This window comes from Nothobranchius furzeri, chromosome 4 (genome assembly GCF_043380555.1).
Source record: "Nothobranchius furzeri strain GRZ-AD chromosome 4, NfurGRZ-RIMD1, whole genome shotgun sequence".
Lineage (NCBI taxonomy): Eukaryota > Metazoa > Chordata > Actinopteri > Cyprinodontiformes > Nothobranchiidae > Nothobranchius > Nothobranchius furzeri.
In genome coordinates this window covers 55,049,843-55,067,010 of record NC_091744.1, presented here as the reverse complement: position 1 = coordinate 55,067,010, position 17,168 = coordinate 55,049,843, and the positions used below count along the sequence as shown (strand labels likewise).

General features: G+C 42.8%; 1 protein-coding gene across 3 annotated transcripts; it reads right to left on the bottom strand.

Annotated features, from left to right (window-relative positions):
• Positions 1–1,708: 1,708 nt before the first annotated feature.
• isg20 (interferon stimulated exonuclease gene) lies at positions 1,709–15,920 on the bottom strand. Of its 3 annotated transcripts, none has more exons than XM_015963869.2 (4): positions 15,822–15,920; positions 14,604–15,259; positions 5,575–5,775; positions 1,709–2,472 (listed from the first exon to the last, which is right to left on the bottom strand). In XM_015963869.2, exons 1-4 carry the CDS (start codon positions 15,871–15,873, stop codon positions 2,272–2,274), a joined length of 1,110 nt encoding a protein of 369 aa, XP_015819355.1. In that variant the 5' UTR covers positions 15,874–15,920; the 3' UTR covers positions 1,709–2,271. The 3 variants fall into 3 exon arrangements, with proteins under 3 accessions (XP_015819355.1, XP_054588796.1, XP_015819356.1); XM_054732821.2 differs by lacking the exon at positions 15,822–15,920 and adding an exon at positions 15,372–15,745; XM_015963870.2 differs by lacking the exon at positions 5,575–5,775.
• Positions 15,921–17,168: the final 1,248 nt, after the last annotated feature.

Here is a 17,168-nt window from a genome sequence, read left to right as displayed (position 1 = left end):
CCGTGCTAGACTTCATGTGGCTATAGTGCGTCACCAGTTCCTGCAATACGAAGGCATTGATGTTATGGACTGGCCCGCATCACCAGTTCCCCAGACCTGAATCCAACTGAACACATCTGTGACATCATGATCAGCTTGATGCACCACTGTCCAGGACATCCCTCAGGAGACTATCTGCCACCTCATCAGGAGCATGCCTAGGCATTGTAGGAAGGCCATGCAGGCTCGTGGAAGCCACACACACTATAGAGCCTCATTTTGAAGTTTCATTTTGAACATGACCTCAAATCCAGACCTCCATGGGTTGATAAATCTGATTTCCATTAACCATTTGTGTGATTTTGTTGTCAACACATTTAAATATGTAAACAAAATACTTAATAAAAATGTTTCACTCATTCAGATCTAGGATGGCTTATCTTTGAGTTCCCCTTTTTTGGGGGGGGATCAGTGTATTTCATAAATAATCAGTAAGTAGAAAGTTGCCTCATGTCAGTGTGGATTTTGCACACTGGTTGCTGGAGTTGTAAAATTAATATTTGGGATTTACCCACTTCACCCTAGCTGACCCAGGTGGTGTGAATGTAACTGATGCACGTTTTTCTTCTGATGCATGAAAAACAAGAAGGTGGGCTGTAATCTGTTAGATCAGGCCTGATCAGCTCTATAAAGCGATTTGGGAAACAATGAAATGCTCTGTTCTCTGGTTGCACACTCAGCCCTTCGAATGTGTGCAATCACTTGGGAGTTTGAGTGGGAGCAGAGGAGGCCAGGAAGCAAAGGCAAGACTATTAACAGAAGCACAAAATTGTGAATGATTAAAGATATGACTCCACACTGAGTTCACCTCATTAAAGCAGCAATCTGGAGTTTTCCCACTTTCAGCAATTTTGCATGACTTTTTTTTTAAATGCATAAAAGTGATTGCCTAGAAATCTAGACAGACAGCAGCAGAAGCTGAATGATTTTGCTCTGCATGTCAGTCTAGCCACGCTCCACTGGAACCTCAACAGCCCAGACCATAATTGTAGCTTGTCAATCACAGGGCTGTCGGTTTGGTGGGTGGGAAGTTACTGTGGCCGAGCAAAACTAAGATGGTGAAGGCTCGTTTAAAACGGCTTTGGCATCAAAACTGGACTGTTTTTACTTGGCCTTTTGAGTCAAGAGCAGATAGAGGAACTTCTTACGTCCTTTTATAAAAAGATGTATTTGCATCTTCTTCAATGGCGTATGGTGAAATGCCCTGTTGATGACGGACATCCAAAGCGGTGAGAACATCACGTTTGTTGTATAATAGCATGCGGAGACAGTTTGAAAGACAACCAGCATGACCACTACCAGGTGTTAATTTTAAAATAAGCTCATTTAGTTACGTGGGTTGTGACCAGACTATATTCACATATATAGTTAGCCAGGCTATAAAAGTGAGTCGGACTCTGTCATATTGTAGGCAACATAGAAAATTTTGTTTTTGCTACGGCTAACCCTTATCCCATAGAGACCATGCAATTTCAACTGAGTGCTGTTCAGGATTAGCGTTATGCATTGATTTGTGTGTGTTTACCTTTTTAATAAAAGGAGTTAAAGTAGCAGAGTATAAGTATTGTGAAATATTTTTTACTTTACTATTACTCTTCACATCTGGAGTGAACAGAGATTAAACTAAAATTAATTCAAAAAGTCCAAAAACTTTACACTTGGGCCAAACTTAGTGAATTATTTGCAATGTTTTATTTCACCAAAAGTCGTGTATAGAGTCCAGCTGAGAACATGAACTTGTCTCCCTCTGCTGGCAGTGACACAAACAAAGGCTCACGATCAGTTCAATTAACAGGTTTAAAAGAAACTAAAACACCGGTTAAAGGCTTTGAGGTGGTGAACTTTTACACAAGCTTCAAAAGGTTCTGCTCAGCACATTCAAATATTACTGCTGTAGATTTTCAAAAACAAATAAGCCTCTAAACATTTCAAAAGCACCGACTATCTTTTCAGACTAGCCAACTCTTAAAAGCACTCCAAAACTCACATTTACAGAAAACGGCAGCTTAAAGTGTTTCAGAGTCTTTGCCATCAGTTTGGTTTAGAATGCCAAACATCTTAAAAGCAAGGAGGTAATGTGCACCATGTTTAACTCACAAAATGTTTTCATTTAAGTTATTAAATAATTTTCCTCTTCAGAGGGACAAGGTCGATAAACTTGTCTCGCTTACTAACTATTAAATTGTTTTTTTTATTCACATAATGGTACCCTCTAACATGAATGAATGCTTTTCACTGGCTTTCTGTCACAACCTCCTCTGGCCAGTACTCGTCCTGCATGTAGTGGTTTGACGAGGCAAAGCTCGGCTCACATGGAGCTTCGTCATCTCTCAGCTTCCTCTGCAGCTCCTGCTCCCACTCGCCCTCCACCAGCTTGTAGAGATCGAGGGCAGCTTGGGCATCCTCCACTGAACAGTGACCTTTCCTCCCAGCCTGAGCAGAAGAACACACGGACCAAACCGTTAACAAAAATCACCCAGGTCATTCTGTTTGCAGACACCAAATATTTTTATCTACTCTCAGACAGTAATGGGGGTATAAATGGTCTATGGTAAAAACTTGTATAAATTCAGCCTACGATAGAGGTTTTTACTTACCGACCTACTACATAGTAATATGAATTTAAACCTATATGCATTTAAAAAACGATGCAAGTCTTTTTAGGGCATTACTTGGGGTTTCTGGTGCGCATGTAAACGCACTGAGTGGTAGAGTCACATTTTTGTTAGTCAATTAGAGGTGAGATGTCTAAATATGAAGAAGTAATACTCCACGTCCTGCCGTCTGAAGCTCTCCTTTGATCCAGCAATCTTCTAGATCGTGAAACAAGTGCACCAGGGCTTTTTGTACCCAGAGAACAATTTACAAGGCATTCATTAGAGACCACCGCAAATGTACTGATTTAACGAGTGTACCACACCATTAAAATAAGCCTTTTGTTTATGCAAAACAGTTTTAAAGTGACAATATGTAGTTTACCATTAATCTCTGGAAATATCCTTTGAAATGTTGTTGTAAATAAATAAAATGATGCCCAGTTGTTGAAAAATATTGGCAGTTTCATAACGTATAACCATTAATATCGGGTCTAAAATACATGGGAGCGGGTCTAAGGGTGTTTCTCAATGCCAAGGAACCTTGCCTCAATGTCTTGGCCCCACCCCGGTTGCCTAGGAGATACTCATCGGGAGTAGGGCTGCACAATATATCGAAAATTTATCGTCATCGCGATAACAGGACGTGCGATAGGCCCATCGCAAAACACGTCAAAAACGGCGATAAATGTTTGGTTTGAACATTTCCATCCGTGTCATACATCAACTTTTTGTAGACCAGCTGTCTTTTACGCGGAAGCATTATTTGACCAATCAAATGTAGCCCCTCTGATATGCGGCCAATCAGATGGGTCCATTCACGTAATACGCCCGCCCCCTACGTAGACCCTTACCCCAAAATTCCACAATCTCCGCTCCGCCCCCGCTTTCCGCTGCCACTCGCTTCCCTTGCTCGTCATGCTGACTCAGATTAACGAACGCACTTTGTGCTGAGGTTTCTGGAATCCGCGCTGCTTTCAAACATGAACGTGAACCCACTCGGTGTCGTTAAGCAGCTGATAGTAACCGGGCTGACTCCGACACATGCCGGTGAACCAACCCACCCACCTTCATGTTGCTAGTGTTCCACCAGGTGGTGATGTTAGCCCCAGGCTCTGGTTAGCTTCCAGCTTAAAGGCTACAGCACTCTCCTCCCAGTCCCACCCTGCTAAAGAGGGCATGGAAAAGTCCCCCCACACATCAAAGTGATTTTTCATTTATGAGCTTTTATAACCTTGTTAATCAGGATAGTTGATTTGCTGCTGCACATAAACTGTCAGTCAGAAGCTCTGCTAGCCGGTTATCTCAAGAGGAGCTAGTTCAATTTGTTAGCTTGTTATCAGAATCATAGTTGCAGTTTCATCATCTGAGCTGCTTTTTAAGATCTAGGTAAACTTGTTCAATTTGGGGTTAAAAACAAACGTTTTCACATATTTTCCATGTAGTTTTTTTGCCAGTTCCTCTTCTGAAAGGTAGACAATTGTTTTTCTCTTTCCCTCAGAAAATCTTAATATTCTCCTAGTTTGGCCCAGCACAGTTCACTTCCCAATTGCAGCAACAGCCTTCTATCATAACCACATAAGTGGAGAAAATGTTCAGTAGCAATGAGAGAATTTGCTGTTGCATTTAAGTGATGTTAACTATTATTTAACATTTAAACTTATTTTCTGATTTTTTTTTTCCATTTATTCAAAAACCCTGGTAAGGGATGTTTTTCTGTATTTGGAGCATCAGAAAAAGTTTTATGGTGGAGGTGATGTTTTACAGTCACTGAGAAACTGCATGCATGCAGTTTGTTGTTTTGCTGCTAATACAGTAGCAGGTGCAGCTGCATATTTTTGCAATAAAAATGTTATGTTGTAATGGAATTCATGCATTAGTTTTTGTTTGCTTTGAACCCAAAGCAGACGCCACACTCCAGACGACATCAACACTGCATACTTTAGTATTTGTTCATTTATCGTGAGTAATATCGATATCGCAATATTAAGTACTGTTATCGAATATCGCAGGTTTTCCTAATATCGTGCAGCCCTAATCGGGAGCCACCAAGACGTGTTCCAATGTTCATGTTCTACCGAGGCGAGTGTTCTCCGTTTGTTAGCCGTTTCGCTAGCTGAGCAAGGATACACAGGAGGTGTCTTGTAGCCTAGCCTTTGTCAAAAATTACCCAGAATACACCACTGTATTTTCAAAAGGATGGCGGATCAGAAGCCGGCAGCTACTACGGGGACAAATGTCAAGTTTAAAAGTAAGTCAACTAATTTTAAATGATTTTTTTTAATCCAAAGAAGTTATTTATTGTTGGTTACTTGCTTATTAGTTGCAGCTTCGGTGGCTAGCAGGTAGTAACTCATTTATAGTTTTAATAAACATATACACAACTCGTTATATATTTATATTGAAACTTAAACATATAGAATATCTCCCATGTCACGTTATGTGACCGCCTTGGAAGCCGCGGTCACGTGATGCAAGTCTGTTCCATTTAACCGTTTTGTTTGACCAAGGAAGGACAGCGTCCTCATAAGTAAGGCGCCTGGCTTCGCAAGACATCGCCTCACAAGGTCAGGAGTCTTGACATTGAGAAACACCCTAAGTCTCTGTTATCATGTTTCCTTCTACGGAAGCCTGTGAGGACAAACACATTTAATGATTTGTAACAAATGGTTATAAAACTTTCAGCATTAATAATCGCTTTTAGGGATGCACGTTTACCAAAATTTCTTTAACTGGCTATTGACGCCCCTTAACGGTTAATAGCCGGTTAACTGGAAAGCTTTGGTGGGACCTTCTGCTGATTCTTCCTCACTAACTAGTTTTCATGCTGCTGTTTGTCATTTCTGTATATTTTGGGGCTACTTCTTTACATTTTCGTATTTTTATTTAAAATTATTTTATGCTTGTGTCCCAGTAATTTTCACCTGAAAAGACCGTTTACCTGTATCTTTCTGTTCAGAAGCTTACTGGACAAGATTTTTAGTGACGAGTATCGCTCACGAGGGAAACCAGCCAGTCGACTCAGAAGACGTGTTGTAAATGTGTCCCTGATCATGTGTCCAGGATGGACAATGTCCAGAGCCTCAAAGTCATTGTGGATGGAGTGACCCACAACCACTTTGCCTTCAAGTATGCTGCAGATCTGAGGGAAAGAAGCAAAATGTACAGGAGGTCAAAACTTTAATGGTACTAAAGTGTTGAAAATCTTGACTTTCCATCAACACATTCTGACCAGCAGAACTACAAAATACCCAGTGTCTGGTAATGTGTGATGGTAATGCTGTTACATTTACCAGTAACTATTATTCTAATGTGTTACTTTCTAAATAAGCTAACTCAGCACCACCTGGTGGTGAGTTGGCTCAGATGGTGGGGGAGGATGCCGTTCATAACAGGCAGGCCCAAACGTATCGCGAGGGTCTGCTGGGAACGTCTGGCAGAGTCTGCTGTCAGAAGGAGCTTCAATTCCCACCTCCGACAGAACTTCCAAAATGTTCCGGGGGAGGCGGGGGACATTGAGTTTGAATGGACCCTGTTTTGTGCCTCCATTGTTGAGGCGGCCGACCGGAGCTGTGGTCGCAGGATCGTCGGTGCCTGTCGTGGAGGCAACCCCCGAACCCGCTGGTGGACACCAGCGGTTAGGGATGCTGTCAAGCTGAAGAAAGAGTCCTATCAGATACTTTTGGCCTGTGGGACTCAAGAAGCAGCTGACGGGTACCGGCAGTCCAAGCGGAACGCGGCTCGGGTGGTTGCCAAGGCAAAATCCCGGGCATGGGAGGAGTTCGGTGAGACCATGGAGCAAGACTTCCGTACGGCTCCGAGGAGATTCTGGTCCACCATCCGGCACCTCAGAGGGGGAAAGCAGTGCGCTACCAACACTATCTATAGTGGGGACGGTGTGCTGCTGACCTCTACTCAGGACGTTGTGGATCGGTGAGCAGAATACTTCGAAGACCTCCTCAATCCCACCGACACGTCTTCCAGTGAGGAAGCAGTCTCTGGGGACTTTGGGTTGGCCTCTCAAATCTCTGGTGCTGTGGTCAGTGAGGTGGTTAAAAGCTCCTCTGTGGCAAGGCTCCAGGGGTGGATGAGATCCACCTGGAGTTCCTTAAAGCTCTAGATGTTGTGGGGCTGTGTTGGCTGACGCGGCTCTGCAATATCGCGTGGACATCTGGGGCAGTCCCACTGGATTGGCAGACCGGGGTGGTGGTCCCCTTATTTAAAAAGGGGGACCGCAGGGTGTGTTCCAACTAGGGATGGGTACCTTTGACATTTGAATCGATTCGGTACTAATTCCTGGTACCTACGAATCGATACCGGTACTTAACGGTACCAATTTTCGATACTTTTGAGTGTTTAATATTTTAATTATCTTTTATAATTAGATATATATTTTTCTCAATTTATAACCATATTTGATAAATATCACGATAAATAACATACAACTGTTTGTATTTTAACATTGTCCTTGTAGTTTTATAAGCTGATAATTAAACTGAAGCAAACATCTTTAATGTGAACTAAATTTACTGTGCATCTTCATTCCTTTTACCGTCCTTTTTCAATTGATTTTTCCTACTGGGAAGATAGAATTTCCGAGGAGAAAGCGAACGCACCATTAGCTGATAACAACGGTGGCATAGGAAGCTAACATATCAAGCTACGTTATCTTAAAAAGTTTATTTAACTGCTGGATCAGATTTAAACGATGATGCCTCACACTTAAATCGTCGTCACTGGTTTCATCTTCACCCAATCACCCGTCGCATTTAGTAAAGTGAAGCCAAACTTTAGTGCGCGTTCATGTTCTTCTAGCCGGAATTTCGGAGTTCCGAGGAGAAAGCGAACGCATCATTAGTGAAACGGAAGCTAACAAATCAAGCTAACGTTATCTTACATTTTATTTACCTACCGGAGCAGATTAAGATGAGGATGTCTCACTTAGATCGTTGTCGCTGGTTTCATCATCACCCAGTTACCCATCACATTTAGTGAAGTGGACCCAAGCTTTAGCGTTCGTTCTTTCTACCCATGCTGCTCTGTTTACAACTCGCTCACAGCGGCCGATGACATAACGCTCTTGCGCATGCGCAGCTGTCTAGGCAAGTTCTCGTTGTGAAGGACGGGTACCGAAACGAGGCACCGTTTCAAATGAAGTGAATCGGTGCTCGGTCGGTACTGTGGAATTTGGTCGGTACCTTAAAAAGTACCAAATTCGGTACCCATCCCTAGTTCCAACTACAGCGGGATCACACTCCTGAGCCTTCCTGGTAAGGTCTATTCAGGGGTTCTGGAGAGGAGGGTCCGTCGGATTGTTGAACCTATGATTCAGGAGGAGCAATGTGGTTTTCGTCCTGGCCGTGGAACACTGGACCAGCTCTATACCCTTAGGGGGATCCTGGAGGGTGCGTGGGAATTTGCCCAACCAGTTTACATGTGTTTTGTGGATTTGGAGAAGGCGTTTGACCGTGTCCCTCGAGGGGCCCTGTGGGGGGTACTCTGGGAGTATGGGGTACCAGGCCCTCTGATACGGGCTGTTAGGTCCCTGTATGACCGGTGTCAGAGCTTGGTCCGCATTGCCAGCAGTAAGTCGGGCTCGTTCCCAGTGAGAGTTGGACTCCGCCAAGGCTGCCCTTTATCACTGATTCTGTTCATAACCTTTATGGACAGGATTTCAAGGCGCAGCCAAGGTGTGGAGGGCATCCGTTTTGGTGGCCTGAGGATCAGGTCTCTGCTTTTTGCAGATGATGTGGTCCTGTTGGCTTCATCAGAACGTGATCTTCAGCTTTCGCTGGAGTGGTTTGCAGCCGAGCGTGAAGCAGCTGGGATGAGAATCAGCTCCTCTAAATCTGAGAACATGGTCTTGATTCGGAAAAGGGTAGAATGCCTCCTCCGGGTCAGGGATGAGGTCCTGCCCCAAGTGGAGGAGTTTAAGTATCTCGGGGTCTTGTTCACGAGTGAGGGAAAACTGGAGCGTGAGATCGATAGGCAGATTGGTGCTGCATCTGCAGTGATGCGGGCGTTGTAACGGTCTGTCGTGGTGAAGAGAGTCTCGAGTCAGAAGGCGAAGCTCTCGATTTACCAGTCGATCTACGTTCCTACCCTCACCTATGGTCATGAGCTTTAGGTAGTGACCGATAGAACAAGATCGTGGATACAAGCGGCCGAAATTAGTTTTCTTTGAAGAGTGGCTGGGCTCGTCTTTAGAGATAGGGTGAGAAGCTCAGTTATTCGGGAGGGGCTCGGAGCAGACCCGCTGCTCCTCCAGATTGAGAGGAGCCAGTTGAGGTGGCTTGGGCATCTGGTCAGGATGCCTCCCTGGTGAGGTTTTCCGGGCACGTCCAACCGGGAAGAGACCTAAAGGTAGACCCAGGACACGGTGGAGGGACTATGTCTCTCACCTGGCAAGGGAACGCCTTGGGATTCCCCCGGAGGAGCTGGCCCAAGTGGCTGGGGAAAGGGAAGTCTGGGCCTCTCGCCTTAGGCTACTGGCCCCGCGACCCAACTCAAGATAAGTGGATGAAAATGGATGGATGGACAGTTACCCTGGAGCAGGGGTGGACATTGGTACCCCGTTTTAGTGGTTTCTCTGATTCAACACACTTGATTCACCTGTGCAAGAGCTCATCGGGCACTGCAGAAGCCTATTAATCACCTGCTGATTGAAATCAGGTGTGCTGAAACAGAGTTAAAACTAAAACGTGCTGATATTGAGGCGACGGTGGCACAGGAGTTAAGTGCTCGACCCGTAATCGGAAGGTTGCGGGTTTGAGCTCAGTGTGTCGCTGTTGTTGTGTCCTTGGGCAAGACACTTAACCCACATTGCCTGCTGGTGGTGGTCGGAGGGACCTGTGGCGCCAGTGCTCGGCAGCCTCGCCTCTGTCAGTGCATCCCAGGGCAGCTGTGGCTACATCGTAGCTCATTCCCACCAGTGTGTGAATGTGTGTGTGAATGGGTGATTGTGTTGTAAAGCACCTTGGAGGGTTCCAGGACTCTAGAAGGCGCTATATCAAATACAGGCCATTTACCATTTTGGACCCCCAGGCCTGGAATCGAATACCCCAGCCCTAAATTTTGTCCAGACATTTAAGGGGCTGGACCAGAGGAAACATGATGGCAACAAGCATTTCACTCATGCCAAGTGAATTTCACTCTGCCTTTTAAGACAAGGGTGTGTTCCCAACAGGCTTGCCTTTAAACCTGCCGAGTACATTTCATGCTTTGTCAGCAAAACGCTAGCTACCGAAACATGCTTCCTTTTTGCAAAATAAAGTTGTTTTTTTTTTCCCCAAATAACTGCACTTATATGCTGTGGCATGTTTCGGTTGCCATTTTCTCTGTGTGAAAGAAAAATTACCTGCAGATCAGCTTAACATAGAAGTGATTCAGACCAGAGGAACTAGACTACAGGTGTTGAAACACTCCATGTTAATGTGAGGCCACTAGCTCTTAAAAATGTGAACACTGTGGTGTTTGTTATTTCTTAAAGTTGGCTTGAGCAACAGCTGGGTGCCCCAAAGCCTTTATATGGATATGACTAATCTCAGATGCTTTTTAAGGCATACTGGGCGTTTACCCATTTGTACAAATCTGTACCAGTTCTGTAGAAATAGGCTACATGCCACATACCCCCGGTTTGATGGCTAAAAGGTCAGCATGTGTAAAACCAGGGGCCTCATGTATCAACTACACTCATGCAAAGATCTGTGCGTCTTAACGTGCGTAGGAACTGGTGGAGCCATTAGCCACAGAGGGCGCTCTTGCCAGAAAAGGGTTCAAAGGATGTGCAATTACAGTTAAGGTGTGGGGAACAGAGACAAACATTTTTTGACTGTGCTCATGTTTGTGCTTTATATAAAACTGTTCTTTTTTTAATTTCCTATTACTTCAACTTTCTGGACAATAAATGGATTGGCATATCCAACTAAAACTTTGAACATTTTGGATTCATTTTATTTATTTATTTATTATTTTTGGACTGCAATAAACCAAATACCATCCAGCAACCTGGGTACGCATTCATCAAGCTAGTTCACCACCACAGGAACTATTTTATGCATTGTGTGGTATGCATTGTGTGGTATTCATCCATTCGTACCCGTACATGGAAATGTTCCTAAACATAAGAAAACGTCAGAGCATGAGTAGGAACAGCATCTAGTGGTAGAATGGGGGAACCGCAACACCAAAGGTTTCAGTCATCCACACAAGTTCCTCATCCACAGATAATTTTACCCATTAAATAATTTTGGTGGAAAAACAGCCGAGTCACATAATTGGTGCTACAACACCCAACGGGAATCTGACATTGTAGAATGGTTGTCGTGTTTTTGTAATCACAACTTTTTCTCTTCCCATTTTTATGATGTTCTTAATCATTTTATTTAATTAATATAATTTATATTTTTTCCCTAGTTAAACACCTTGTGATTTTGCGTGAGATGCATTAGATATGATTGTTTCTTATTAATATTATTAAAGTGACAATGTGTAGTTTTTACCATTAAGTTCTGGAAATATCCATCAAAATGACGTAAATTAAATAAAGATGCCCAGTTGTTGAAAATTTTTGGCAGTTTCATAACATAACTATAAAAATCAGTTCTAAAATACATGGGAGCGGGTCTAAAGGTGTTTCAATGCCAAGGAACCTCGCCTTGATGTCTTGGTCCCGCCCTGGTTGCCTAGGAGATACGTCATCAGGAACCACCAAGACGTGTTCCAATGTTCATGCTCTACCAAGGCATGTGTTCTCAGTTTGTTAGCCGTTTACCTAGCTGAGCAAGGATACATGGGAGGTGTCTTGTAGCCTAGCCTTAAGGCTGGGTGATGTGGCCTAAAATCAATATCACGATGCATTGAGGATTTCACCTCGATAATGATAAATGGACGATAACTACAGGTATGTGCAGAAACAAAAGTTGTCCACTAGATGGGGCTGTCACATGTATTACGTTGAGTCACATTTTTTACGTGACTCAAGGTGGTACAGCTTCTTAAAGGGACATGAACGTTGCCAACCAACACACATCTTTTAATTTTTTTATTATCAGATTAATTGACATGGGAAAAATTGTCACGATGAGTCAGAAATTTCGATAATGATACATTTTCGATATATTGCCCAGCCCTACCTAGCTTTGGTCAAAAATTTCCCAGAATACTGCTCGGTATTTTCTTGAGAATGGCGGATCAGGAGCTGGCAGCTACTTCTGTGGCAAATTTAAAAGTAAGTCAACTAATTTAAAATGTTTTTTTTTTTAGATCCAAATAAGTTATCTACGGTTGGTTAGTTGCTTAGTAGTTGCAGCTTCGGTGGTTAGCAGCTAGTAACTTGTTTATATATTTAACAAATATATACACTATTTAATATTTATATTGAATGTACCACATAAAATATAACGTTATCTCCCATGTCACGTGACGTTAAGTGACTGCCGCAGAAGCTGCGGCCTCGTGATGTAAGTCTGTTCCATTTAAGCGTTTTCTTTGACCAAGGAAGGACAGTGTCCTCATAAGCAAGGCGCCTGGCCTCGCAAGACATCGCCTCGCACGGTCAGGCATCTTGACATTGAGAAACACCTTAAGTCTCTGGGCGACACCATATTGGATGCCATGTTTCCTTCTAAGGAAGCCCATGAGGACAAAACACATTGTCCTCAATAGGGTTGTCACTGTAACCGGTGTAGCAGCAAACCCAGGTAAAAAAGTTGACAATAATAATAACTGTCGTTTTAAAAAAAAATATATTATCTTGGTGAATTACCGTGGCTGCGGTGTAGGCGCAGTGACCCTTACCAGCCACCGTATCATCTGCTGAAGTTGCCGGCGGCACATGCGCACTTTTTTATTTGCCGTTTACAACCAAAACTTTCTTGAAGCTAAAGCTGAAATAATGGCCAAAGGAGGAGACGGCAGCGCTCGGGACATTTTTTATCCCTCAAAGAAGACAAAGTGGGATATTTGAAGAATGCCGAGGGACAGCTGATAGAAGACGGCTATCCTGTTTGCAGCACGTGCAGAAAAAGTGTCTGTGAAAGGCAGCAATGCTTCAAATCTCATGACACATCTGCGTGACCATCACCCACAACTCTACAGTCAACGCAACGCAAGCTAACGTTAGCGTTTTAGCTAAAATGCGTGATCCGAGGATTTGGGTGGAGGGAGAATGCAACGAGTCGCTATATAAAGCAGCCGCAGCGCCGCTACCTGCATATAAACCGTGTCACGGACATCCCCATGTTGAAATGACGCTATGCATTACGGGGCTCCCAGGGGCAGATAAGAGTTGGTCTCTCTCCGAGAATAATTATGAATTTAACAATGATTACTGCCTGATGACATTTTCCCAAATCTGCAAAGCTCACTGGAAGGACACAAACCGAGGACAATATTTTCCTGATATAGGGTTTATTACTCAAGTAATCAATCAATTTCCCTCTGGGATTAATAAAGTATTTTTGAATTAAATTGTAAAGGCTTGAGTACTGAGTATCATCTGATCTAATATTTTTAAAATAACATGACAAAAAATAAGTAGTTATGGGTAAATATTGGTATTTTAAAGACTAAAGGGGAAAAATGTAAACAAGTAAACAACATAATTACAAAATAACAAATTTTAGGCAACATTTAGACACAAACTGAGGGCAATATTTTCCTGATATACAGGGTTCGTTTAGTTGTCTGAAAATGTAACACGTTTAAGAAAATACCGCGATAATACCGAAAACCATGATAATTTTGGTCACAATAACTGTGAGGTTAAATTTTCACACCGTGACAACCCTAATCCTCAACACTGACAGGAGATCAGTCTGGAGCTGTGCTGAGATTTGGGACCTATTGTGGTGCGACAGATGAACCACACACAAATCCGATACCAGTCCATATTCCATTTTAAACTACGAGAACCCTCCAGAACCTCCGCTGCTCCCCAATCTCACACTCGTTGTCAAGGTAACCAGAGTGAGTGACAGCCCAGAAGCTGCACTCTCGAGCAATATTTCCAAAAAAAAAACTAACTTCATCCAGAACGACTCCTTCAATGTCAAAAGTAAATGACAACCAGTTACTCTACGATTTATCACATTAAAGTTTATTCCTGATGGGAACCTCTCCTCTGTCCCGACTGCGTTTATAACCTCTGCAACTTGTTTGGTTGATTTGCAAATCAGCAGTCTCACAATCTCGCAACAAAGTTTTCTTTTTTTCAGGTAGAATGCAGGGAATCCCCTCACATGCTGAGGATGTAGTGACCAAATACGGTTTACGGACACGAGCACCTGGGTATGCACAGGTGGGATTTATCACCAGACAAATGCGGAGGAACGCGAGTACGAGAGGCCTACGCATGTTTCATAAATCCGGATTTTGACCATTCATACGAACTAGGGCTGGGCGATGTGGCCTAAAATCAGTATCATGATATATTGAGGATTTCACCTAGATAACGATGGACGATAACTACAGGTATGCGCAGAAACTAAAGTTGTCCACTACATGGGGCTGTCACATGTATTACGTTGAGTCACATTTTTACGTGACTCAAGGTGATACAGCTTCTTAAAGGGACATGAACGTTGCCAACCTACACCTTTTAATTTTTTTTATTATCAGATTTATTGACATGAGAAAAATTATCTTGATAAGTCAGAAATTTTGATAACGATATATTTTCAATTAATTGCCCAGCCTTAGTAAAAACATTCTAAATCTCGTTCATAGGAGAAAAAAAAATAAAGGGGGGGGGGGGGGGGTATTTCTACAAATGTTTAATGAATGAGGCCCCAGGGATTTGTGGTACATAGCCACATTTCTGAAATTTGAGACCTTAGAAATATCCCTCAAAAGCTCCTGTGACACTTTAAGACTTCTGCTTTTGAAAATAATGATAAGTCAGTGTAATGTGGCTTAAAAAGGACAAATGTACATTTTCAGATTCTGATGCAACAGTAATGACGGCTTTACCTCCTCTCTGGCCTGATAGAATGGTGTGGCGTTTTGGAGATGATGCCTTTGTATGCCGCTCCAGCGGGTTCTGAAATCTGTGACAGGCTGACATGGTTTGATGTATTTGTCATACAGGACGTTACCATGATAGTTCAGGATGCTGCAGCGAGCCAGCTCGTTGCATCGCCCGCCGGGCCCTGTCCCCACCATCTCACAGTCCAAAGCAACCACAGAGGTTGAACACGAGCTGAGACATGGTGAACTCCGACCGCTGGGTGGAGGACTGGTTTCTGAGGAGAAACCACTATCCACCTCCCACTGGTCTCGGAGGGCTGATATTAGACTATCTTGGTCAAAGACAGACGAGTCTTCATGTTTTGTTACATCAACACTTTTGTTTTCCGAGTTCAACGTGTCGCTGATTTTAGCCTTCTTTATGGATGTATTCATATTCAGGGATTCATCCCAGGTGCCGCTTCTTTTGGTTTTTCTCTTGGGAACAAGCACCTTCTGTTGGGGTTTCTTCCTGAACATTTCATTCTCCATTGCGTTTATCCGAATAGACTTCTTGTATAAATATCTGTAGTTATTGAGGAGCCCCGTGGAGGAGGCCTTCTTATTCCTGTTTGACACCTCTGCCATTATCACATGATGGAGCTGCTGTTCTTTTATACCTAAGGAGATAAAAGAACAAAAAGGATAAAATGTATTATTCTCTTTAGTCAGACTGTTGTTACTTGTTCCGTTGTGTGTTGAAAACGAACAAGTTGGACATTTAATACAAACCAGTATGATGAAACTTGAGCGGTTTAAAAACATAAGGCAGTTGGGATAAACTAGTTTCAGCTCCAATAAAAAAATTATTTCGCAGTAACAACGCGGCTTGAGGCTTCCAGGCCTTGTGACGAGTTTTTAAAAGGATAAACACACAAAACTACCAACTAGATAAACTAAACCTAAGCCGTACTGACTACTGGCCTCTAAAGATTTAAATAAAGCCAAAATTGTAATTATCTTACTTTATTTCCTTGTTCTATTCCACAGTTAACCACAACTATTGCTTATCTCAATGTAGTTTGGCAGTGCGGTGCGAAAAACGCAGTTCACCGCGGAAAAAACGCGTCAGATAGAAATTCACGTGCAAAAAACATTAATAGTTGCTGTCACAATACTTAAGAGTTACTTCAGAATGTTAATAATTAAATATGAGACATAAGGAATTTAAAAAGCACAGACCTTCATCAGCAGCACGTGTACAGAGATGAGAACATATCCGGCGAAGACCCATGTAGCTTCAATGTGATTGGCTGGTTCTCTTCTTCGCTTACTGCTGCACTGCTGATGAATACTTGCGCCGTCTAGCGACAGAAAGCGCTCCTTCATGTACTCACCATTTGATTTGGGAAGAATAAAGTATTTTATAGCGTTTCTAAGATAAAAATCACAAGGAGCTGAACAAGCACAAAAAAATAAAATAAAGCAAACAAGGTAGATCAAAATATAGAGAATTAAACAGCTGGAAAAGACAAGACAGCTTCATTTATTGCACATTTCATACACAGAAGCCATTCAATGTGCTTTACAGGTGTGAGATCAGCATGACTCCTCTGGGACAGCATAAAATGGCAGATTATAAAATCAAAGTTCAAAATACAAAAATTAAATTTGATGTAAGAAATACAATTTTTAAAAAGGCACAGTTGAAGGGTGAGCAGTTACAGTGCGGAAGGAGCAGCACAAGAAACATCCATTCAAAGGCTGATGAATATATGACAGTTTTCAATTTTGATTTAAAAGTTTAGAGTTGGGGCACATTTGAGGTCATGAGGAAGCTGATTCCATCTGTTTGCAGTAGAGTAGCTAAAAGCAGCTTCACCCTGTTTGGTTCTGACCCGTGGTTGTACAAGCTGACTGCTTCCTAAGGATCTCAGAGCCCTGCTGGGTGTATATACCTGAAGGAGATCCGACATGTATTCTGGTCCTGTGCCACTGAGTGATTTATAAACTAGTAGAAGCACTTTGAAATAAATTCTGTTGTTCACTGCCTGGTGACTAGTGTAGAGATTTAAGAACAGGAGTGATGTGTTCAGTTCTCTTGGTTCTTGTTAAGAGTCTAGCAGAAGCATTCTGAACAAGCTGAAGTTGCTTTAAAGCTTTTTTTGGGAAGACCAGACAAAAGACCATTGCAATAATGCAGCCTGCTGGAGATGAACACATGAATGAGTTTATCCAGGTCCTGTCTGGACATGAGACCTGAGTCTTGCTATTAGATTAAAATGATAAAACGCTGATCTAGTTATAGCCTTACTGTGACCAGTGAAGCTCAGGTCTGAATCAGTTACACCAAGATTTCTAGCCTGGGTCTTTGTCTTTATTCCTCTGGAGCAAAGTTGTGCAATAACCTCCATCCTGTCCTTCCTATTTTCAAAGACAATAACTTCAGTCCTGTCTTTGTTTAACTGGAGGAAGTTTGATTGCATCCAATCATCAACTTCCTCCAAACACTGACAAAGTAAGTCTAGGGGGTCACTAGGTGAGAGACCTGGATAGGCCTCTGTGTCATCTGCAAAACTAGGATAGGTA

What these genes read in the sequence shown, in the direction of transcription:
- isg20 (XM_015963869.2), bottom strand. Translation starts at nt 15,873, where the DNA reads ATGGGTCTTCGCCGGATATGTTCTCATCTCTGTACACGTGCTGCTGAT. An exon ending in TACACGTGCTGCTGATGAAG is followed by an intron (nt 15,260 to 15,821) that starts GTCTGTGCTTTT and finishes TTATCTCCTTAG; the next exon opens with GTATAAAAGAACAGCAGCTC. An exon ending in TTCTGAACAGAAAGATACAG is followed by an intron (nt 2,473 to 5,574) that starts GTAAACGGTCTT and finishes TCTTCTGCTCAG; the next exon opens with GCTGGGAGGAAAGGTCACTG.